The sequence below is a fragment of the Cajanus cajan genome, chromosome 10 (assembly GCF_000230855.2).
Source record: "Cajanus cajan strain Asha chromosome 10, NIPB_CcT2T_4, whole genome shotgun sequence".
Classification (NCBI taxonomy): domain Eukaryota; kingdom Viridiplantae; phylum Streptophyta; class Magnoliopsida; order Fabales; family Fabaceae; genus Cajanus; species Cajanus cajan.
The window spans coordinates 2,271,728-2,290,425 of NC_138526.1; the positions used below are offsets into that span (position 1 = coordinate 2,271,728).

Genomic DNA, 18,698 nt, shown 5'->3' on the forward strand with positions numbered 1-18,698 from the left:
TTTACCTCGTAATCTGTTGAGGTAGAATATATTTGTGGTTTTGTATGATATTTCCCAGAAGCATATCTACATATTTGTTCTTCGGAAATATTTTCAAATTTGTTCTTTTTCTTTTTGAGGATACCACCCCATCCCATTTCGCAACCATCACATTCAACTACTAGGTAGTCTGAATCGAGGGGTAATGATAAAGAAGGGAGGGTTTTTACCATTTCTTTTATCTGCTTAACCAACTTTATGTCTTCAGAATTAAAATTCCTTTGTCTGGTTAAACTTATTTTATTATATAAAGGGGCAGTAAATTTTCCTAGGTCCTTTATAAAATTTCTTGCATAGTTAAGTAATCCCAAAAATGCTCGGAGAGTTTTTACATCTTCCATTTTATTTGGAAAAGCAAGAATTTTTTGTGAGATGTGGGGTTGGAGTTTTATTTTACCATTCCCAATTTCTGTTCCTAAAAAGGAGATATGAGTCTTACATATTTCCATTTTAGATTTTGAAACAATTAAACCAAATTTTTCAAAAAGGTGTAATACTTGTTTCAAGTGAAGAAAATGTTCTTCTTTTGTTTTTGAAAATACTAGTACATCATCTATATATGTACAAGTAAAATTTTTATATTCTCCAAAAATATTATCCATTTTTCTTTGGAAAATTTGTGGTGCATTTTTTAGTCCGAAAGGCATGACTTTCCATTCAAAAAGTCCTTCAGAGCAAGAAAATGCAGTCCATTTTATAGAGTCAGGATGCATCTTGACTTGATGAAATCCTGATTTTAAGTCGAACTTAGAAAACCATTTTGCTTTCTGAATTCTATTTATCAAGACTTCTTTTGAGGGTATAGTTTAACCATCTATATGAGTATTATCATTTAGACGTTTATAGTTGTATACCATTCTAGTCTTACCTCTTTTTTGTTCGGAGTGTTTATTTACTATAAAAGCCAGACTCCTATGAGGGCTTGTACTGGGTACAATAACTTTTAGATCTAGAAGGGCTTTTATATGGGATCTACATTCATCTTGTTCGAAATTCCCATAATGAATATCTTTTGTTTTGATGATAAGATCAGGATTTATTATATCAAGTTTGCAAATAACAGGGTCTTTTTCCCAATACTTTGTAGGATCTTCTCCTATTATACTGGATTTGTTTAACCTGTCAATAATTTGTTGTATGTTATCAAATGTTATAACCTTATTAATTCTAATACAGTTATAACAATCAACATCTAGATTTGTTAAAGCCAACTCATAAGAATTATCAATTTCTTCAGAAAATTCAGTTTTTGTAGTTATCAGCTAGCATTTGTTCGGCTTCTTTTATTTTACAATTTCCTGAAATTTCGCAAAGACATTCAGTAGTTTTTTGAGGGGTATCACCACGCTCAGTTTGCAACTCTGATGAAAGTTCGTCTAAGATCGGTGACATTTGTGCTTGATTAGAAATAATCAAGTAATCTTTTGTTATTGTTATAGACCTATTTTTTGCAATTATAAAATCAAGGCCTAAAATCATTTTTTCATTAGCAGGGCGAAGATTAATAACGTCTGCTTTTGTCATAAATATTTTTGAACCAAAAATATCACAATTTGTAGAAAGCTGAATTGTGAAATTCTTTGTTTCTTTATTGTTGATAATGATATCTCCTGACATTGTTCTTGTTTTAGTAGTTTTTTCACTTTGGCAAACATTTTGTTTTGGAACAATGCTATCGCATAAACATGTGAAAGATGCTCCTGTATCAACAAGTGCTTGGATAACCATTTCAGTTTTGTCTTGTTTATCAATTTTTGGAAAATTGATTTTTAATAAAATATGAAGACTAGTGTTAGGGTTTTTATTACAAATGATTGGTATACAATCTTTGTTTTGTAAAGCCATCAATCCACTAGATTGGCCTTCTTCATAATGAGAAATTTTGTTTTGGTTTTCATAATTTTCGTAAAGAAAATCAACTGTTTTTTCGATCTGGTTTAGTCTAGTTTCTAAAACAGATAAGCGATTATTGACCAATTTGTTGTCTAAGTTGTTTGTTTCCTTGTTATCATTTTCAGGAAATCTTATTTTATGAAAAACTTCTAAACAAGTTTTGCAAAAATTTTTGTAACACAGAGGGCAGTGCGCCCTTAAAGTTTTATGAAAAAATCTTTTGCAATGGTAACACTCAATGTGTTCTGGTCCTGCAAAAAATTGTATTTCATGGTTACAAATGCTTTGTTCTTCACTGATATTCATCAGGCTATATCCTAGATCATCAAGGATTTCGCCATATTTGTTATATTTTTCATTTATTGAAGGATATAAATGATTATACTCATTTTTTGTAAAATCATTTATAATCTTGTAATCTTTATTAGTTTCTTCTTCTTCTTCTGAAGTGTAATCAGACCAGCTGACTACAGAGTAAATTTCAGAATCAGTAGAAACTGTTTCGTCTATAGGAATAAGATTCATCCTACAGCTTTTTATTAGTTCAGCATCCCTAGTGAAGAGATTAGCTTTGTTAGGACAGTCACGAGAATAATGACCAGCCTGATGACAAGCAAAACATTCCAATTGCTTGGTGTATGTCTTGTTGTTTTTAATTTTTCTAACATGCCTATCTTTATTCAAGGTAGGTTTTCTAGCATTAGATGCCCTAATGGAGTACCTACGAGTTTGTTGTTTCTTCCTAGAGTTGTTTGTTCTAGGGGTAGGAGAATACCTTTGTTGAGGTTTCTTTCTTCTAACCTCTTTGTGGTATTGTTGGGGTGTGTATATCTGCTTGCAGATATCGGTGTCTTCCATTTTTATCTGTTTGTTAATGGCGATATTTGTGCAGGTATCTTCCATTACTTTCATGATGTGTTGTATTCTGATAGCTAAATTATTCATAACAGGATCTACCTGATTATCATTCCAGCTATCTCTAATTTTTTGGCCTAATTTACCCGGAAGTTTTAGAAAAAGTTTTTCTCCTAAATTTTTGTCTGTAAAACCTCCAGCTATAGAAGCATACATTAGATAATCTTGGGTAAATTCTTTTATTTTTCCAAAGTAACTTATGGAAAGTCTTTCGAGGTTTCCTAAATAAATTCTTTGTCTAATCGTGTTACCATCGTTTACGGACTGGGCTGTAAAGATTCTTTGTATAACACTACAAAAATTGTAAATGTTTGGTCCTGGGTCGATCAAATTGGTTTTGACCTGGTCAGGAAAAGTTTGTTTGAATGATTCCCAACAAGCTCTAGCTATATCTCCAAGGTAGGTTTCTGCTCGGGCAATCATATCTTGACTATTGGAAACATGATTTTCATGATGAATCCTATAGTCTCTTATAACAGCTGAAGTCCACTGTTCTATGTAATTAGGTAAGAGTTGGGGATCAACACTTCCTATGTTTAAGAGAAGAGATGGCATAATGAAATTGGGTTCTATAGGCAATCTTTTCCCTTTTGATTTTATGTTATCTCCTATGGAGAAATCTGTAGGAGTAACTATTTGTTCTCTAGGGATAAATCCTAGATTGTAGTCTTCAGTGCTATAGTCAAAATGGTGGATTTGGTTTGTAACGCTACTACCATTGTAACTATCTCCCCTTAAACCTTTGTAAGATTGGATTTCGGAAACTGGTTCAGAAACTACAGAATTAGTTTCTTCCTTTTCAAAAACTAATTTATTTTTGAAATTTTTATCATTTTCCAACCAGTTTTCTAAATCAGAATCTTCCTCGATTTCTTTAAGGATAATTTGTTCTTCTTCACATTCTTCACTAAGTTGTGAGAAGAGTTTTTGTTTAAAAATAAAATCATCTTCCTCATCTTCAGAGTCATAGATTTCATTTTTATAACTTTGGGAAGCAACTTCCTTTTGTTTTTCCCATTTTTCTACTGCAATGAGCAGTTCTTTTGAGAGACGGCTTTTCCCTAAGGAACTTTCTTCTTTGTTTTGGGTGTAATCCGGAATGTAAGAATATCCTGTCCATAAATTCATGAAAGAATTTCTAGGAGGTTCTTCTTCTTCTTCGGGATTGTGTTCAACTATGTCATCATAATCTGCAAATCTAATAGAAAGGTTGTTTCTTCGATTTGTCATGATGGCTGTTTGTGGTGCTGTAATAGCAGTTCTAGTGGATCCGGAATTAAGATGAGTTTGCCATTCAATTCCTTGGTTTCTTCTAGATTCAAAGATTTGTGGTGGAAGAAATTGTATTTCATTTGATCCTAGAGAGGTAATCAGTGGATTTGTATTGATCCTATATCTGGGAGATATATGATCACTTATTCTTCCTATAAAGGTTATATCTAAGTGGAGATTATTTCCTTCAAAATTTTCTCCAAAACCTCTAGTTTGTACTTCCAGATTTATATTTTGAATAAAATCTGCAAGATTTATTGTAAAGTTAGGAGCTATGTATATAAGGGAAACAGGTTGGTTGAGGTCAACTTCAACTATCCCTATTATAGCCTGAGAATTGTTATCCCTAAACCTTTGATCAAAAAAGACAAGGAAGGCTTTAGCTCCTACAAAGGATCTAGTTAGAGTTCTAATCCCTATAGTGATAAGTCCTAAGTGAACATATCTCCTTTGGGTACTTAGAAGCTGTCTACCAACTGGTTCAGAGATTAGTCTAATAATCTCATGTTGGTCGTCGGGTAAATGAAAGTCATCTAAACGACGATATCTATAAAGGCTAGTTCTGTCTGAACTAAGCCAATTTAGATTGTATAGTTGTCTAGGATTTAGAGAATCTATCCTAGAATTTGTTCCAATATCTATATTGGATTGTATGTCAACTATCTCTTCTAGTTGTACTGTGTTTGAATTTGTTCTTCTAAGAAATATGTCTAAGATTCCAGGTTGTCTATTTATTGATTCTCCTATGGGAGTATGTCCCGTAAGGGTTTGTGAGGTTCCTGTAAAAGGAAGGGTTTGTGTTTGAGTTCTGTTTGCCATTTTCTAGGCTTGGCTAGAATATATTTGTTAGAACTGGAGATTGTGGAGGTATTAGTTCCAAGACTGAGCTTAGAAAGTTGTTTAGAAATTTTTTCTAAATCTGCGTTTGTTGGATGAGATTTTGTTTTCAAGATTTCAAAAACCTGATCTATTTTTTCTTCCAAATATTTTATCCTAGAAAGGATAATATTTTGAGTTTTGTTAACACTATCTAGATTCTCTATAAGAGTCTCTAGATCTCTCTTAGTGGCCAGAACGTAACCGCTCTGATACCAGCAAAAACTGGTACCAGTGAATTTTGTTGAAAAAAAGGAGTGTTCCCTTTTTTTTTTATATTGCTATTTATTTTTATAATCAATATAGTAGTATAGTTACTATTCCTTTTTCTAGCTAGATTTGTTAAAGCCAACTCATAAGAATTATCAATTTCTTCAGAAAATTCAGAGTTTTTGTAGTTATCAGTTAGCATTTGTTCCTGGCCAATGCTGAACAGTGTAATTAACAAAATCAAAATCTAAACTAGACTTCGTCATTCCAGTAGCCTATGGTTCAGTGGATATCAAGTACATATCAGACTAATACATTAAGGTAAACTAAAGAGACTTAAATGCACAATTATTATTATTTTTTTATAAGCATCACAATAATAAAACTTTAATGATAGAGTTAATTTGATGACATGACATTGATATTATGTAAAGAGTAAGGTGTTAATAATTACCTCTCATTCTTGATAATAATCTTTTATAATAGTTTTACACAAATCCAGAACAATAATAAACTTTTCTATTTTAATATTTTATTATTATTATTTTTTGTTGTTTTACTTTATGATAAAAATATATATTAGTTATAATGTATAAATTAATTAAAAGTTAGATAGATTTTAAGAATAGAATTGATAACACTATAATTAATATTATTATAAAATTTATGTACCAAAAAAAATATTATTATAAAATTTAAAAATGACAAATACGTGCCAATTACGTAACATGAAACGGAGGGTTTACATCGAAAAAAAACGTGTCAATTACGTAACATGATAACGTAGAAAATAGTGAGAATAAACCCTCACTCTCACCTCTAAAGGAGTACATAACCATTAAGTTAATAAATTTCATTAAAGTATAAATAAAAATAACAATATATCTACCTTCAACTAAAAATTAAAATTATACAATATATCTACCTTCAATTAATATTAAAATTAATATATTAATAATGTGATTAATAAAATAAAATTAATTATATTATTAGTATATTTATATATTACAATACATTATTACTTTTACAATATTATGTAATTGTTAACCCATTTAAGCTATATATATATAATTAGTATTAATAATAATGTTTATAAAATAATACTATTAATAAATTTAATTGAATTAATATAATATTAATATATTTTTATGGAATATATATATATATATATATATATATTAAATACGATATAAATATATTGAAAAAAAATGTAATTATAAATATATAATATAAATAAATTTTTTTGACTAAAATATGTAATTATATGTTTAAAAATACTAATATATTTTTAAATTAACCTTATTCTAATATATTTATATTTATTAATTTATTAATCTATATAATAATAGTCTAATAATATATTATTAGTATTATATTATTAGAATGTTCAAAAATATTAACTAATGTAGATGCCACTACGTACTGGTGTTAGATTAAAAGAATGTAGCAAAATATTTATGCCTTTTCATAAAGGTATTATGATATGATGAGGTAGTTTATTTATTAGAAGAAGTAGTGGTAAAATATGTTCACTGAAAAGCAGCAGATGCAGGAGCTGGTGGATTAACTAAAAATATATCAAGAAGTTGGTGAATGGATGTGTAGTTATAATCAGGATATAGCTCTGAAGCTTCAAGGTCTTCTTCCCCTATTTCGAAGGCCATCAGGTCTCCTCTAACAAATATACTATACAGAATGGAAACTGGAATATTCTCTGGATGGGGTAAGGCTGCAACAACATATTGAAAGAAAAAAACTTCAATCAACCCAGAATTTCAATCCACCCAAAGCAAGCTTCTTAGTCTAGAGTTCTTCTCTATAAAACTTCTCTCTAAAAAACTCCATTTCTCTTCAACCACCCAACTCTATTTATAGACATTCAGGAGTGGCCAGAACGCCCTGTTCTGAATCTGGAACGGCCCGTTCTACACCCCTTCATCATCTGTAAAAATCACATGCAGAACGGCCTGTTCTGAAATCAGAACGGTCCATTCTAGGACTCATCCAGAACGATTCGTTCTCCATCCAGAACGGCCCGTACTCCCTCCAGAACACCCCATACTCCATCCAAAACGGCCCGTACTCCATCCAGAACGGCCCGTTCTAGGGTTTGGAACGCCTCGTTCTCAACTACAATTTATAGGTCAAATCAGTAGTTTGGAACGACCCGTTCCAATTTGGGAACGACTCGTTCTAGGCTACTGAATCACCCATACTGAGCTTTTGGGCCTTCTGAAACAACTTGCTACGTTACAATAGGCTCAGGAGTCACCTCACTATCTATACCTATGGGTATATTGTTGGTTTTAAATTTGAGTGAAAACCCAATTTGAAACACTTAAATTAGTTGGTTTGGATTAGTTTTCATAATTTCTTTTGCTTAACCTAAACTAAACTAATTTAATGTTGATTAAGTTGGTGCGGTTCAGGTAATTGAATATCCAATATTTTTTTAAAAAAAGATATTTTTTTCCTCAAAGTACATAAATTTTCTAACATTAACTAAATTGATATATTGTCAAAAATTAAATAATTTGATAGATTTGCAACATAGTTCTTTTTCATTTATTTTCTTAATTTACTTAAGGATTTCAAATGTACTACGATGTGTGAAGACGACACTCAATATATATTGCAATATAGTTCCTCTTGGTTTCTTTAAGTATTTGAGAAACGAAATGAAAAAAAAAATCTATATATTGTAACACAAATATTTTCAAAATAATCAAAACGATATATACATATTAATTATTAACTAAATAAAAAATAAAAATAATAATATATAAATTAATTGATTTGGTTCAAGTTGGTTAAGATTTTAAATGTGTAAATTTGATATCCAAATCAATCAACATCAGATTTAATTGGTTTGATTGAAATTAGATTCAAATAAAAAAAGAAATTCCAAAATACTCCAAACCAATTTAATTGGGTTGTTTTAGATTGTTTGGTTTGTCAACGATGAACACCTTTACCCTTACTCCTTATCCAAACCAATGAATAAGACATTCTCACTATCCCTTACCTTGAGTAATGATTCTTCAATACAATGCATGATTTTTCAATACATACATGCTCATGAATGAGACATTCTTATTATCCCTTATCTTGAGTGACAATTCTTCAATATAATGCACTCCTTGTAGCCTTAACCACTACTCCATACTTTCTTTGGTGACTTTCTGTAACGACCCGGCTGGTCACTACACACTACACCGTACACCTGAAACCGGACAGAAAGAACAAGTGTATACATATAGTGTCTAGAATATACATATATACATGTCCAAGTCTGACTAGATTCAAAATGTACAACAATACATCCAGAGCTACTACACCAAGTAGTTAAAACACCAAAACATCCATAAGAAATAAGCTCTATCTGCCAGCTACCGATCTGCCACAAGCCACCAACCTATCCCTGCTCTGCTCTCATACATAGTATGATCATCGCAGTCCAAACCACATGGAAACAACAAGGGTAAGCTAGTGAAAAGAAACAACATACATATATATAAATTTAAGAATAGTAAACAGCTACAACTATTAGAACATCAATTAGCTTAACAACATCAGCTATATATATATATATATACATAACAACACACATCTCACATCATTCAACAATAACAACAGTACACATCGATAGGTAGTAGTAAACACACAATGCGTCGTCACGCATATCAGCTCGGAGATCTCCTACAACAGCTTAGCCTTACGGCCTACAACAGCTCCTATCAACACGGAGCACAGCACCGACTTAGCGGCTATAACAGCACCACAATAGTGGCTAACAGCACTGACTAGTGGCTATAACAGCACCATAATAGTGGCTAACAGCACCGACATAGTGGCTATAACAGCACCACAATAGTGGCTAACACAGCATGCAGCTCAGCAACTAACAGCACAGCAAAACAGCTCACAGCACAGCACAACAAAATTAGCATACAGCACAGCTAAGTAGTATTCAACACAACTTACTACTCACAACTCGGCTCATCATTCTAGAGCACAACCATATTATAAATCAGCATTTAAAATCATCAATAACAGCCCAGCTCAGCACAGCGATATACATCTATTACAGCTTAACATCATATTTCAGCATTTACATCTCAGCTCAGCAATTACAGCATAATTCAACAACTATCAGCATATAATTCAGCTCGACTCAAACAATAAAGTTTAGCATTAGCATCACATAGCACAACTCAGCGTCTTACAGCACATCTAAGCATCTTATAGCAACATACACCTAACATAGCTCAACATCATCAAACAACAATTTCAGCTAGTCATCACATCATATTCATCAATTTCGGCTTAGTTCAGCATGAAACAATATTATCAACAAATTCAGCATATAACTTCACCTCCTTATACGCGCCCGGCGCGCTCATGGTCGCGCCTGGCGTGGCACAACTAGAGGGCTCCAGGGGCCAGCGCGCCCGACGCAAGCGTGCCTGCGCCTGGCGAGACTCAGCCAGAGAGTCCAAAGCTCTCTCGCGCCTGGCGCAATACCCAATTGCGCCCAGCGTAGGCCAGGCAGAGACTCCAAGGAGTCTCACACGCCAGGCGTGCCCCAACCCGCGCCCAGCGCAGGCAAGGCAGAGACCTCCCTTGGTCTCGTGCCCAGCGTAAACCAAATTGCGCCCAGCGCCCTCGAGGCAGAGACTCCCAAGGAGTCTCACGCCCAGCGCGACAAGGGTCGCGCTCAGCGCAGTACATCAATATCATCATTCAGCTCAATTACATTCATCATTAACAGCTTAAAACAACATGATCAACAACTTCACAACGAACAACATGTTCAACACATAATACGACCCAACCATCTTGTTTACAACTCATCTATCTTGTCAACTTACTCACCCAAACAACACCAATACACCTAAGCACCTAAAACAACTTTAAACTTAACCAAATCACTAAATGTGAAATGGCAACCATCACAGCAAACAGCGCATCAGGAGTTATACTACTCCTACCATGCTCATCCTTATCTTATATGAAAGATACTCAAATTTCCTACAACTCTCATGAAGACACCAAGTCTTAATTCATTCATTTACCTTGTTAAATATTCTAAAAACCGCAACAGCTATAGGTAATACTGGCAGCTTGACCCCTCTTCACTAAAACAGCCATATCTGGAGTTCTAAAACTCCTTTTTGGGTGATTCCAGCGCCATTGGAAAGCTAACATCCAAGGCTACAACTTTCATGAAGATTATAAAGTCAAATTCTGACATTCAAATGCGCGCCCAGCGCATTAAGAGCGCGCCCGGCGCAATTCTCACCTGAGACCACGCGAAGAACTGCGCCCAGCGCGAAGAACTGCGCCCGGCGCAAATTCAAACAGCAACTCTCCCCAGTTCGAAAATTCCACCCAAAAACCTGCAAAATCAACTTCCCAGGCACATGCAATCGGTCCAAAGCATCACATTTCCATCCAAGAACCAAAAAATACTACCTTTTTCAACATGCAACAACAAATCACAGATTTCCCCAAATTTTCTCAAAAACCCCGAAACCCCCAAAAACAGGTTCTCATTCAACACAGCCACGAATCAACCATCAACAAGCATCTAATGAGTTTCTAGAGCTCATCCACAGCCAAAAACAGCGACAAAAGAAAGAAAATTACTAGCTTCCCTTACCTCGGTGAAGAAATCTGAGCTCCGGGAAGAGGAAGGGGAAGAAAAGAGGATCCGCACAAGACTTGCTCCGAACGACTTCAAGTTGGAGAGAATACACCTCCTTGATCACCCACAACTTTTTTTTTTGAAGAAGAGAAAAAGAATCCCTAAAATCAGCAGGGTTTGTGAGGAGAAGAGAGGATTTGAGTGAGTAGAGAGTGAGAGGGAAAAAGAAGGGGGCAGCCACGGGTCTCACACTTTCCATGGGTTCTCCTATGAAGGTGATCTTAAGATTTTAGAAGGATGTGTTAAGAAAACTTAATCCTTATTTTTGTTTTTAAAAGCCTTCAATTCGGATCCAATGTCCAACCCAATCTCTTCTTACTTTTCACATCCTTTTTATTTTATTTAATTAATAATTAATAAAAAATTATTATTATTATTTACAAAATTAGGATCATGTGACACGCACCAACTCACTCCGTGTAGTAGGGATGATAAAACGGGTCAGTCTAGCCTATTTTTCCCGGCCTACTATTTGGCCCGACAAGTTGGCGGGCTTGACAGAACAAGCTTGACAGGTTGACAGGTTAAAATGATGAGCTCGACCTGCCAATTTTTGGCAGGCCAACGGACCAACCCGCGAGCCACGGCCCACTTTACCATCCCTACCGTGTAGGGTGAAACTACAATTGTCCATAGCTATCCAAGCACATGATGTCACGTAGCTATAGCCAATAATAATCCAAGTTGTATTGCTATGACCGGTCGTAATCACATTTTTAATTTTATTTTCAAATATATAACTTATTATAAAAAATAAATTACGCTATTTTAAAAAGATAATAAATAATATAGACAGATCCAAATTTTATAGATAAGTTAATTAAAAATATTAAAAAAAGTATGCTATCTTAAAATATCGCTACGGATGAAAACAATATAAATAGTTTTTTTTTGTTGAAAATACTCCACAATGATCAAAATGTCAAAGAGAAGGAGCACAATTACATCAGTCCATTAAAACGAAATTAAAAAGTAATTAATTAACAAACGTTTGTAATTAAAACACCAATTGACATAAATAAAGTCACATTAAAACATAATTAAGATAGTTAAACTCGAAGATATTAAAATAAGGTTTAAAATATTTCTTAAGTTCTTCAAAGTTAAATTTATTTTTAATCTCTCAAATTTAAAATTAATTTTTCAGTCCTGAATTTCAAAAATATTGTTTTAATCTTTAAGTTTTGTTTGAGCATATGTCAAATATTACTGCATAAAATCTACTTATTAATGTTTTTATTAGTGAAAATATCACATTAAACCTAATTGATGTTACATAGTTATCTCAATTTGTCACTTTTAAATGTATTATTTTTGACCTAAAAGACTAAAGCAAAAATTTTAAGAATTAAAGGAATTAAAAACAAAAATTTTAAATTTGAGAGATTAAAAATAAATTTATCCTAAATTTGAAAAAGTTAAAATTACATTTAAATCTTAAAACAATATAATTTTAAATTTTGACTTACTTGAGCTAGTTTTCTTTCCAAAAAAGTGTGTAGCTACTTTAAATACTAACAACATAAGTCAGTATATATATCATAATACTGTTGTAATTTTTATTAAGTATTACACTGCACAATAACTTTATATTAAATGTGAATTTTGTAAATTCAACCGTTAAATTGAAAGTCCATATCACTTTATATGTGTATATCAAATTTTTTTAAAACTGAACAAGAACTTGAAGGTAATCAAAATGTTCATATTTTAATATATTTTGAAATGTATATATTACGTCAATTTTGTTTTATAAGAATGAAGTATTAAATCATTATGAATTAATATAAAATTTTGTATATATGATCTAAAAGTAAAGAACTTTTAATCTAACGGTTGAATTTACAAAATTCATATTTAATATAAGGTTATTAAGCAATGTAATACTTATTAAAAGTTATACCAATATTATTATAACTCTCTTCATATATATATATATACCAATATCCAAAAATAAAATTAGGGAACGAGGGACTTCTTGTTTTTAAAAAACTTTAAAATTACAATATATTTATAATGCAAATATTAACTAATGTAGATGCCTTTTCAAATTATCCAAAGGTATTATGATATGATGAGGTAGTTTATTTATTAGAAGAAGTAGTGGTAAAATATGTTCACTGAAAAGCAGCAGATGCAGGAGCTGGTGGATTAACTAAAAATATATCAAGAAGTTGGTGAATGGATGTGTAGTTATAATCAGGATATAGCTCTGAAGCTTCAAGGTCTTCTTCCCCTATTTCGAAGGCCATCAGGTCTCCTCTAACAAATACACTATGCAGAATGGATACTGGAATATTCTCTGGATGGGGTAAGGCTGCAACAACATATTGAAAAAAAAATAAAATAAACTACCATTACATTTATTACCATGAGAAAGGAGTAAAATAAAAGTCAATATCCTTGATTAATTATTTAAAATGTCTTACTCTCGGATTGTTTGACAATCTCTTCCTCAGTAACAAAATCCTTGCGAAAATTCTGACCACATTTTTGCTCCCACAATGATATCAACTCATTCTGTGATATGATATTCTTCGAGGGTCGGTAGATAACAATACGATTGCATGTTCTTGGATCATTTGCTACTTTAATAGTGTACATGGCAATATCTTCTTCATAATTCAGCACAGCTAATCACGTCAGAGATTGCTATTTGTTATTATATGACCTCATATGTGTAGTGCAAGTGCAAGTTTCATATTATAAGGGAAAAAGAATCATAAAAAATAATATTAAATTCTGCGTCAGCATTCTCATCCTTGCATTGCACAAATATTTGTAAAAAAACTATAAGTTTAAAAATATTAAAGAGAATATCTGATGGAAGAAAGGTAAGGACCCGCCGTGACCATAACCCAACACTGGTAATTCATCATGTGAATTGTGTAGTTCAAAGGAATCTGTACCTTTACTTTCACCGTTGCCATAGACTGCAATCTTATCCCTTTTCTCGTACGGACGAAGCAAATAATTGACAAAGTATGCACCAAAACAATTTGCAGAGACAAAGGTATAAGGGATCCCAGCTGCTTCAATTTCTCTTCTAATGTTTCTTTTTTTATCCAGAAAAGCTTGGAATGGAGGAAGAGGGTTTATTCTATCTTCTTCTACCCCAAAATCTGATGGAAGAAATCTCTGCAAATATATATATATATATAAAAGAACACACTATAAATAGCTTAAAGAAGTAGATCCAAAATAAAATGTGGTAGTGTTAACTTCGCAATAATCCAGAAATAACAAGTTTTTATTTTTATTTTATTTTTAAAGCAGTTGGAGATCAAAAGCTTGCTTAACTCTAAGGATAATATTAGTTATGTTAAATTTCTTAGTGTATTTCTTTTTTCAAAGAAGATAACTTCTCAAAAGGAGAATGTTTTGATTGATGGAATGTACCTTTATGTTACCAGCAACTTTGATAGCATCTATAATTTTGAGTTGCTCCATCACTTGAGGGTATGCTAACACACATATAACAATGTCTACTTGTTTAATGACTTTTAAAATCTGGTCATGCTCAAGTTCTCCCTGTGATTGCAATAATTATGAGACTCATTAGTAAAATGAAATGTTAAACTTAATTAATCATCTATTCAAGAGAGGGAGAGATAGCAAGTAAGTAAAACCTGGACAAGTGTGACTCCCATGGAGTTGAAGTCATTGCAAAGTTGTGTCTTAGATGGACAAGTTTGTGAATTAAGAGGACGAGTGTACACTAAAGTTGGATGACCCAAAGAGACACTTGCCTTCACAATGTTCTTGCCTATGTAACCAGTTCCCCCAAATACAAGAATCCTATTCTTCTTCTCCATATTTTAGATTCTATGCTTCTCTTACACATCCATGTTTAACTTATTGCTTTAAATACTTGTACCATCGATCACATGCCCTTTTGCGTACGGTGTCAATTATTTAAATAATTTAATCACACAACTATATTAATAATTATATTTATAAGTAGTCATTTATTATAACTTAACCATAATTAATTTATTATAAAAAATATTATGTACACTGACATTTAAAAAAATATTTATAAAATTTAAAAAAATATCTTTATGTAAGTATCTATTTTATATATAATTATACATAATTTTAATGTTAATTTTGAAAATAATATATTTTATGTGTCACTATAAATTATACATATACTTTTATTAATAATATACTATCTCTCATATATATATATATATATATATATATATATATATATTATGTGAATAAAAATAGTATTTTATATTGTGTCATTATATACTGTATATCATTATATATAATTGTTTTAATATTTTAATATTTAATTATAATTTAAAATAATTTAATATATTTTAAAAAAAATATTATATAACTGGTTATATATAAAGTCGGTTATATGATCGACTTTAATTGTAACTGGTTTTGAAAAAATAATTTGGTTTTCAATGTTGATTTTATAATATTACGGTTTTCTTGTATATTTATTTTTAAAAAAATGGTTATGAAAGGAAAAGAGGTTAATTTTACTTGTATATCACGCTTTCTTCATAAAGCTTGTAATTTTATGGTTTTTAAAAGCCTGTGATTCTTATTAAGTTTTTTTTTTCATTCATAATATTGTCATGTATGTTGTCAATAATTATCATTATATCTAATCTTTCTTTGTATAGATATTTTATTTTAGTTTACATAAATAATTAATTATTAACAAGAATAATTAAGATGGAGAAATATTGAAAACTCCATTATATATTGTATTATATATTGTTTACTTACTTATATATAAAGGAGAGGTATAGGAAAAATTTTCATTTTTGAATGAATTCAAAGTATCTTTCCCATAAAAAAAAAACAAATAACTAATCAACAGTGTAAAGAAACACAAAAAAGGACACACACGTGAGAGAAAACACAATAAAATAAGAATCCTTCAAATATAATTATAGTTTTTAAATAACCAGTTACATTTCCAAATCAATTTATATAATCAGTTATAGCAAAAACCGGTTTCAAAATATTATAAAAAAAAATAAATAATTTTATAGGAGATGACACTCCTATGATCGAATACTAGACAAGAAGCTAATAGCATGTTGGAGAACTTTAGACTAAATATTACTGCGTATTTAGTAGTTAGTTAAAGAACAATACTCTTCTTATATAAACTAGCATATAGAGGCGCATACCTTCATATATTTTGAGTTTGAATTGAATTTAATGAAATAAAATATTAAATAATTTTTAATTTTTTTACAAACTTGCAGACTTGACCTTTATATTAAGAACTTTAAATTCAACTTTAATCGTTAAAATTTAATATAAAATATAAGTTATTAAACATAATAAATTTATGTAGACTTAGTCATAAACTAAAGATATTCCTTATATATATATATATATGATGAGGGTTCAATCGACATCGGTGTAACTTTTATTAAGTATTACACTACTTAATAACTTTCTATTAAATGTGAATTTTGAAAATCCAACCGTTAGATTGAAAGTTCATATCTCTTAGATCATATATGTCAAATTTTGTTAAAATTGAACAACAACTTGAAGGTAATCAAAGTATTCATATTTTAGTATATTTTGAAATGTATATATTACGTCAATTTTGTTTTATGAGAATGAAGTATCAAATCATCTTAGATTAATATAAAATTTGTTATATATGATCTAAGAGATATGAACTTTCAATCGAACGGTTAGATTTTCAAAATTCACATTTAATATAAAGTTATTGAGCATATATATATATATATATATATATATATATATGAGGGTTCAAATGACACTAGTGTAACTTTTATCAAGTTACACCACTCAATAACTTTATATTAAATGTGAATTTTGTAAATCCAATCGTTTGATTGAAAGTTCATATCACTTTATATCTGTATATCAAATTTTGTTAAAACTAAACAACAACTTAAAGGCAATCAAAGTGTTCATATTTTAGTATATTTTGAAATGAATACATTACGTCAATTTTAAATGAAGTATCAAATCATCTTGGATTAATATAAATTTTTTTATATATGATCTAAGAGATATGAACTTTCAATTTAACGGTTGGATTTACAAAATTCGCATTTAATATAAAGTTATTGAGCAGTGTAATATTTAGTAAAAGTTACACTAGTGTTATTATAACTCCCTTCATATATATATGTGTGTGTGTGTGTGGTTATAATTACACCGGTGTAACTTTTATCAAGTGTTACATCACTCAATAACTTTATATTAAATGTGAATTTTTTAAATTCAACTGTTAGATTAAAAGTTCATATCACTTTATATGTGTATATCAAATTTTGTTAAAATTGAACAACAACTTGAAAGGTAATCAAAGTATTCATATTTTAGTGTATTTTGAAATGAATATATTACGTCAATTTTGTTTTATAAAAATGAAGAACAAATCATCTTGGGTTAATATAAAATTTAATATATATGATCTAAGAGATGTGAACTTTCAATCTAACGGTTGGATTTACAAAATTCACATTTAATATAAAGTTATTAAGCGGTATATACTTAGTAAAAGTATAACCCTCCTCTATATATATATATATATATATATATATAGGAGGGTTCAAATGACATCGGTGTAACTTTTACTAAGTGTTACACCGCTTAATAATTTTATATTAAATGTGAATTTTTAAAATCCAACCGTTAGATTGAAAGTTTATATCTCTTAGATCATATATGTCAAATTTTATATTAATCTAAGATAATTTGATACTTCATTCACATAAAACAAAATTGACGTAATATATACATTTCAAAATATACTAAAATATGAACACTTTGATTACCTTCAAGTTGTTGTTCAATTTTAACAAAATTTGACATATATGATCTAAGAGATATGAACTTTCAATCTAACAGTTGGATTTTAAAAATTCACATTTAATATAAAGTTATTAAGCGATGTAATACTTAGTAAAAGTTACACCGATGTCATTTGAACCCTCCTCATATATATATATAGGGGATTGCTAATATACTCCCACCTATTTTTTAGTTGGAGTATATTAACAACCTACACCAAAATTTTAGAACAAGAAAATCACTTATTTATTTTAGTTTGATTAATTTGTATAAAGGATATTAGAGTAATTTAATTTAATTTTAAAACAAAATAAAATATTTTATCTCTCTTATTAACTTGATTCTCCAACTTATTTCTTTTTTTTTATTAATTAATTTTTTAATTTAATAGAAGAGAGATAAATGAGTTAGAGAAGGAATTTAATAAGAGAGAGAAATGAGTTGGAGAAGAAATTTAATAGGAGAGAGAAATGACTTAGAGAATGAAGTTAATAAGAGAGAGTGACAAAATGATTTATTTTCTTTTAAAATTAAATTATATTACTATATATATCCCTTATACAAATTAATCAAATCAAAAGAAATGAGTAGTTTTCTTGTCCTAAAATTTTGATGTAGGTTGCTAACATACTTCAACTACAAAATAAGTGGAAGTATATTAGCAATCCCCTTTATTATTAACCTTTTAACTATTTTAACGAGATCAGTAAAATCTAAGAATAATAAATAAAAAAAAATTTGGTTCGTCCCTGAAATATCCACGACCTTGCTTAAGCGTGGATCAACCCTTACCGCTGAACCACGCGCTTGAGGTTAAAATAATAAAATTTAAAATAATGGAATGAAAGTTTTATAATGTTTCATCATAAAATGATAATTTTATATCATTAATTCCGTATTAACCTTTTCCACTCCATTTTATACTGTTCCATTCACCGTTCCATGTCCATACCCAAATTAAATGATGCCT

At 30.4% G+C, this 18,698-nt stretch overlaps 1 protein-coding gene across 2 annotated transcripts; it reads right to left on the minus strand.

The window, feature by feature from the left end:
• Nucleotides 1–6,681: 6,681 nt before the first annotated feature.
• LOC109794323 (eugenol synthase 1) lies at nt 6,682–14,758 on the minus strand. Of its 2 annotated transcripts, none has more exons than XM_083065501.1 (6): nt 14,542–14,758; nt 14,312–14,443; nt 13,822–14,050; nt 13,342–13,524; nt 10,868–13,229; nt 6,682–8,631 (listed from the first exon to the last, which is right to left on the minus strand). In XM_083065501.1, exons 1-5 carry the CDS (start codon nt 14,725–14,727, stop codon nt 13,030–13,032), a joined length of 930 nt encoding a protein of 309 aa, XP_082921627.1. In that variant the 5' UTR covers nt 14,728–14,758; the 3' UTR covers nt 6,682–8,631; nt 10,868–13,029. The 2 variants fall into 2 exon arrangements, with proteins under 2 accessions (XP_082921627.1, XP_082921626.1); XM_083065500.1 differs by having other exon boundaries at nt 13,342–13,545; nt 14,542–14,756.
• Between the last annotated feature and the right edge of the window lie 3,940 nt (nt 14,759–18,698).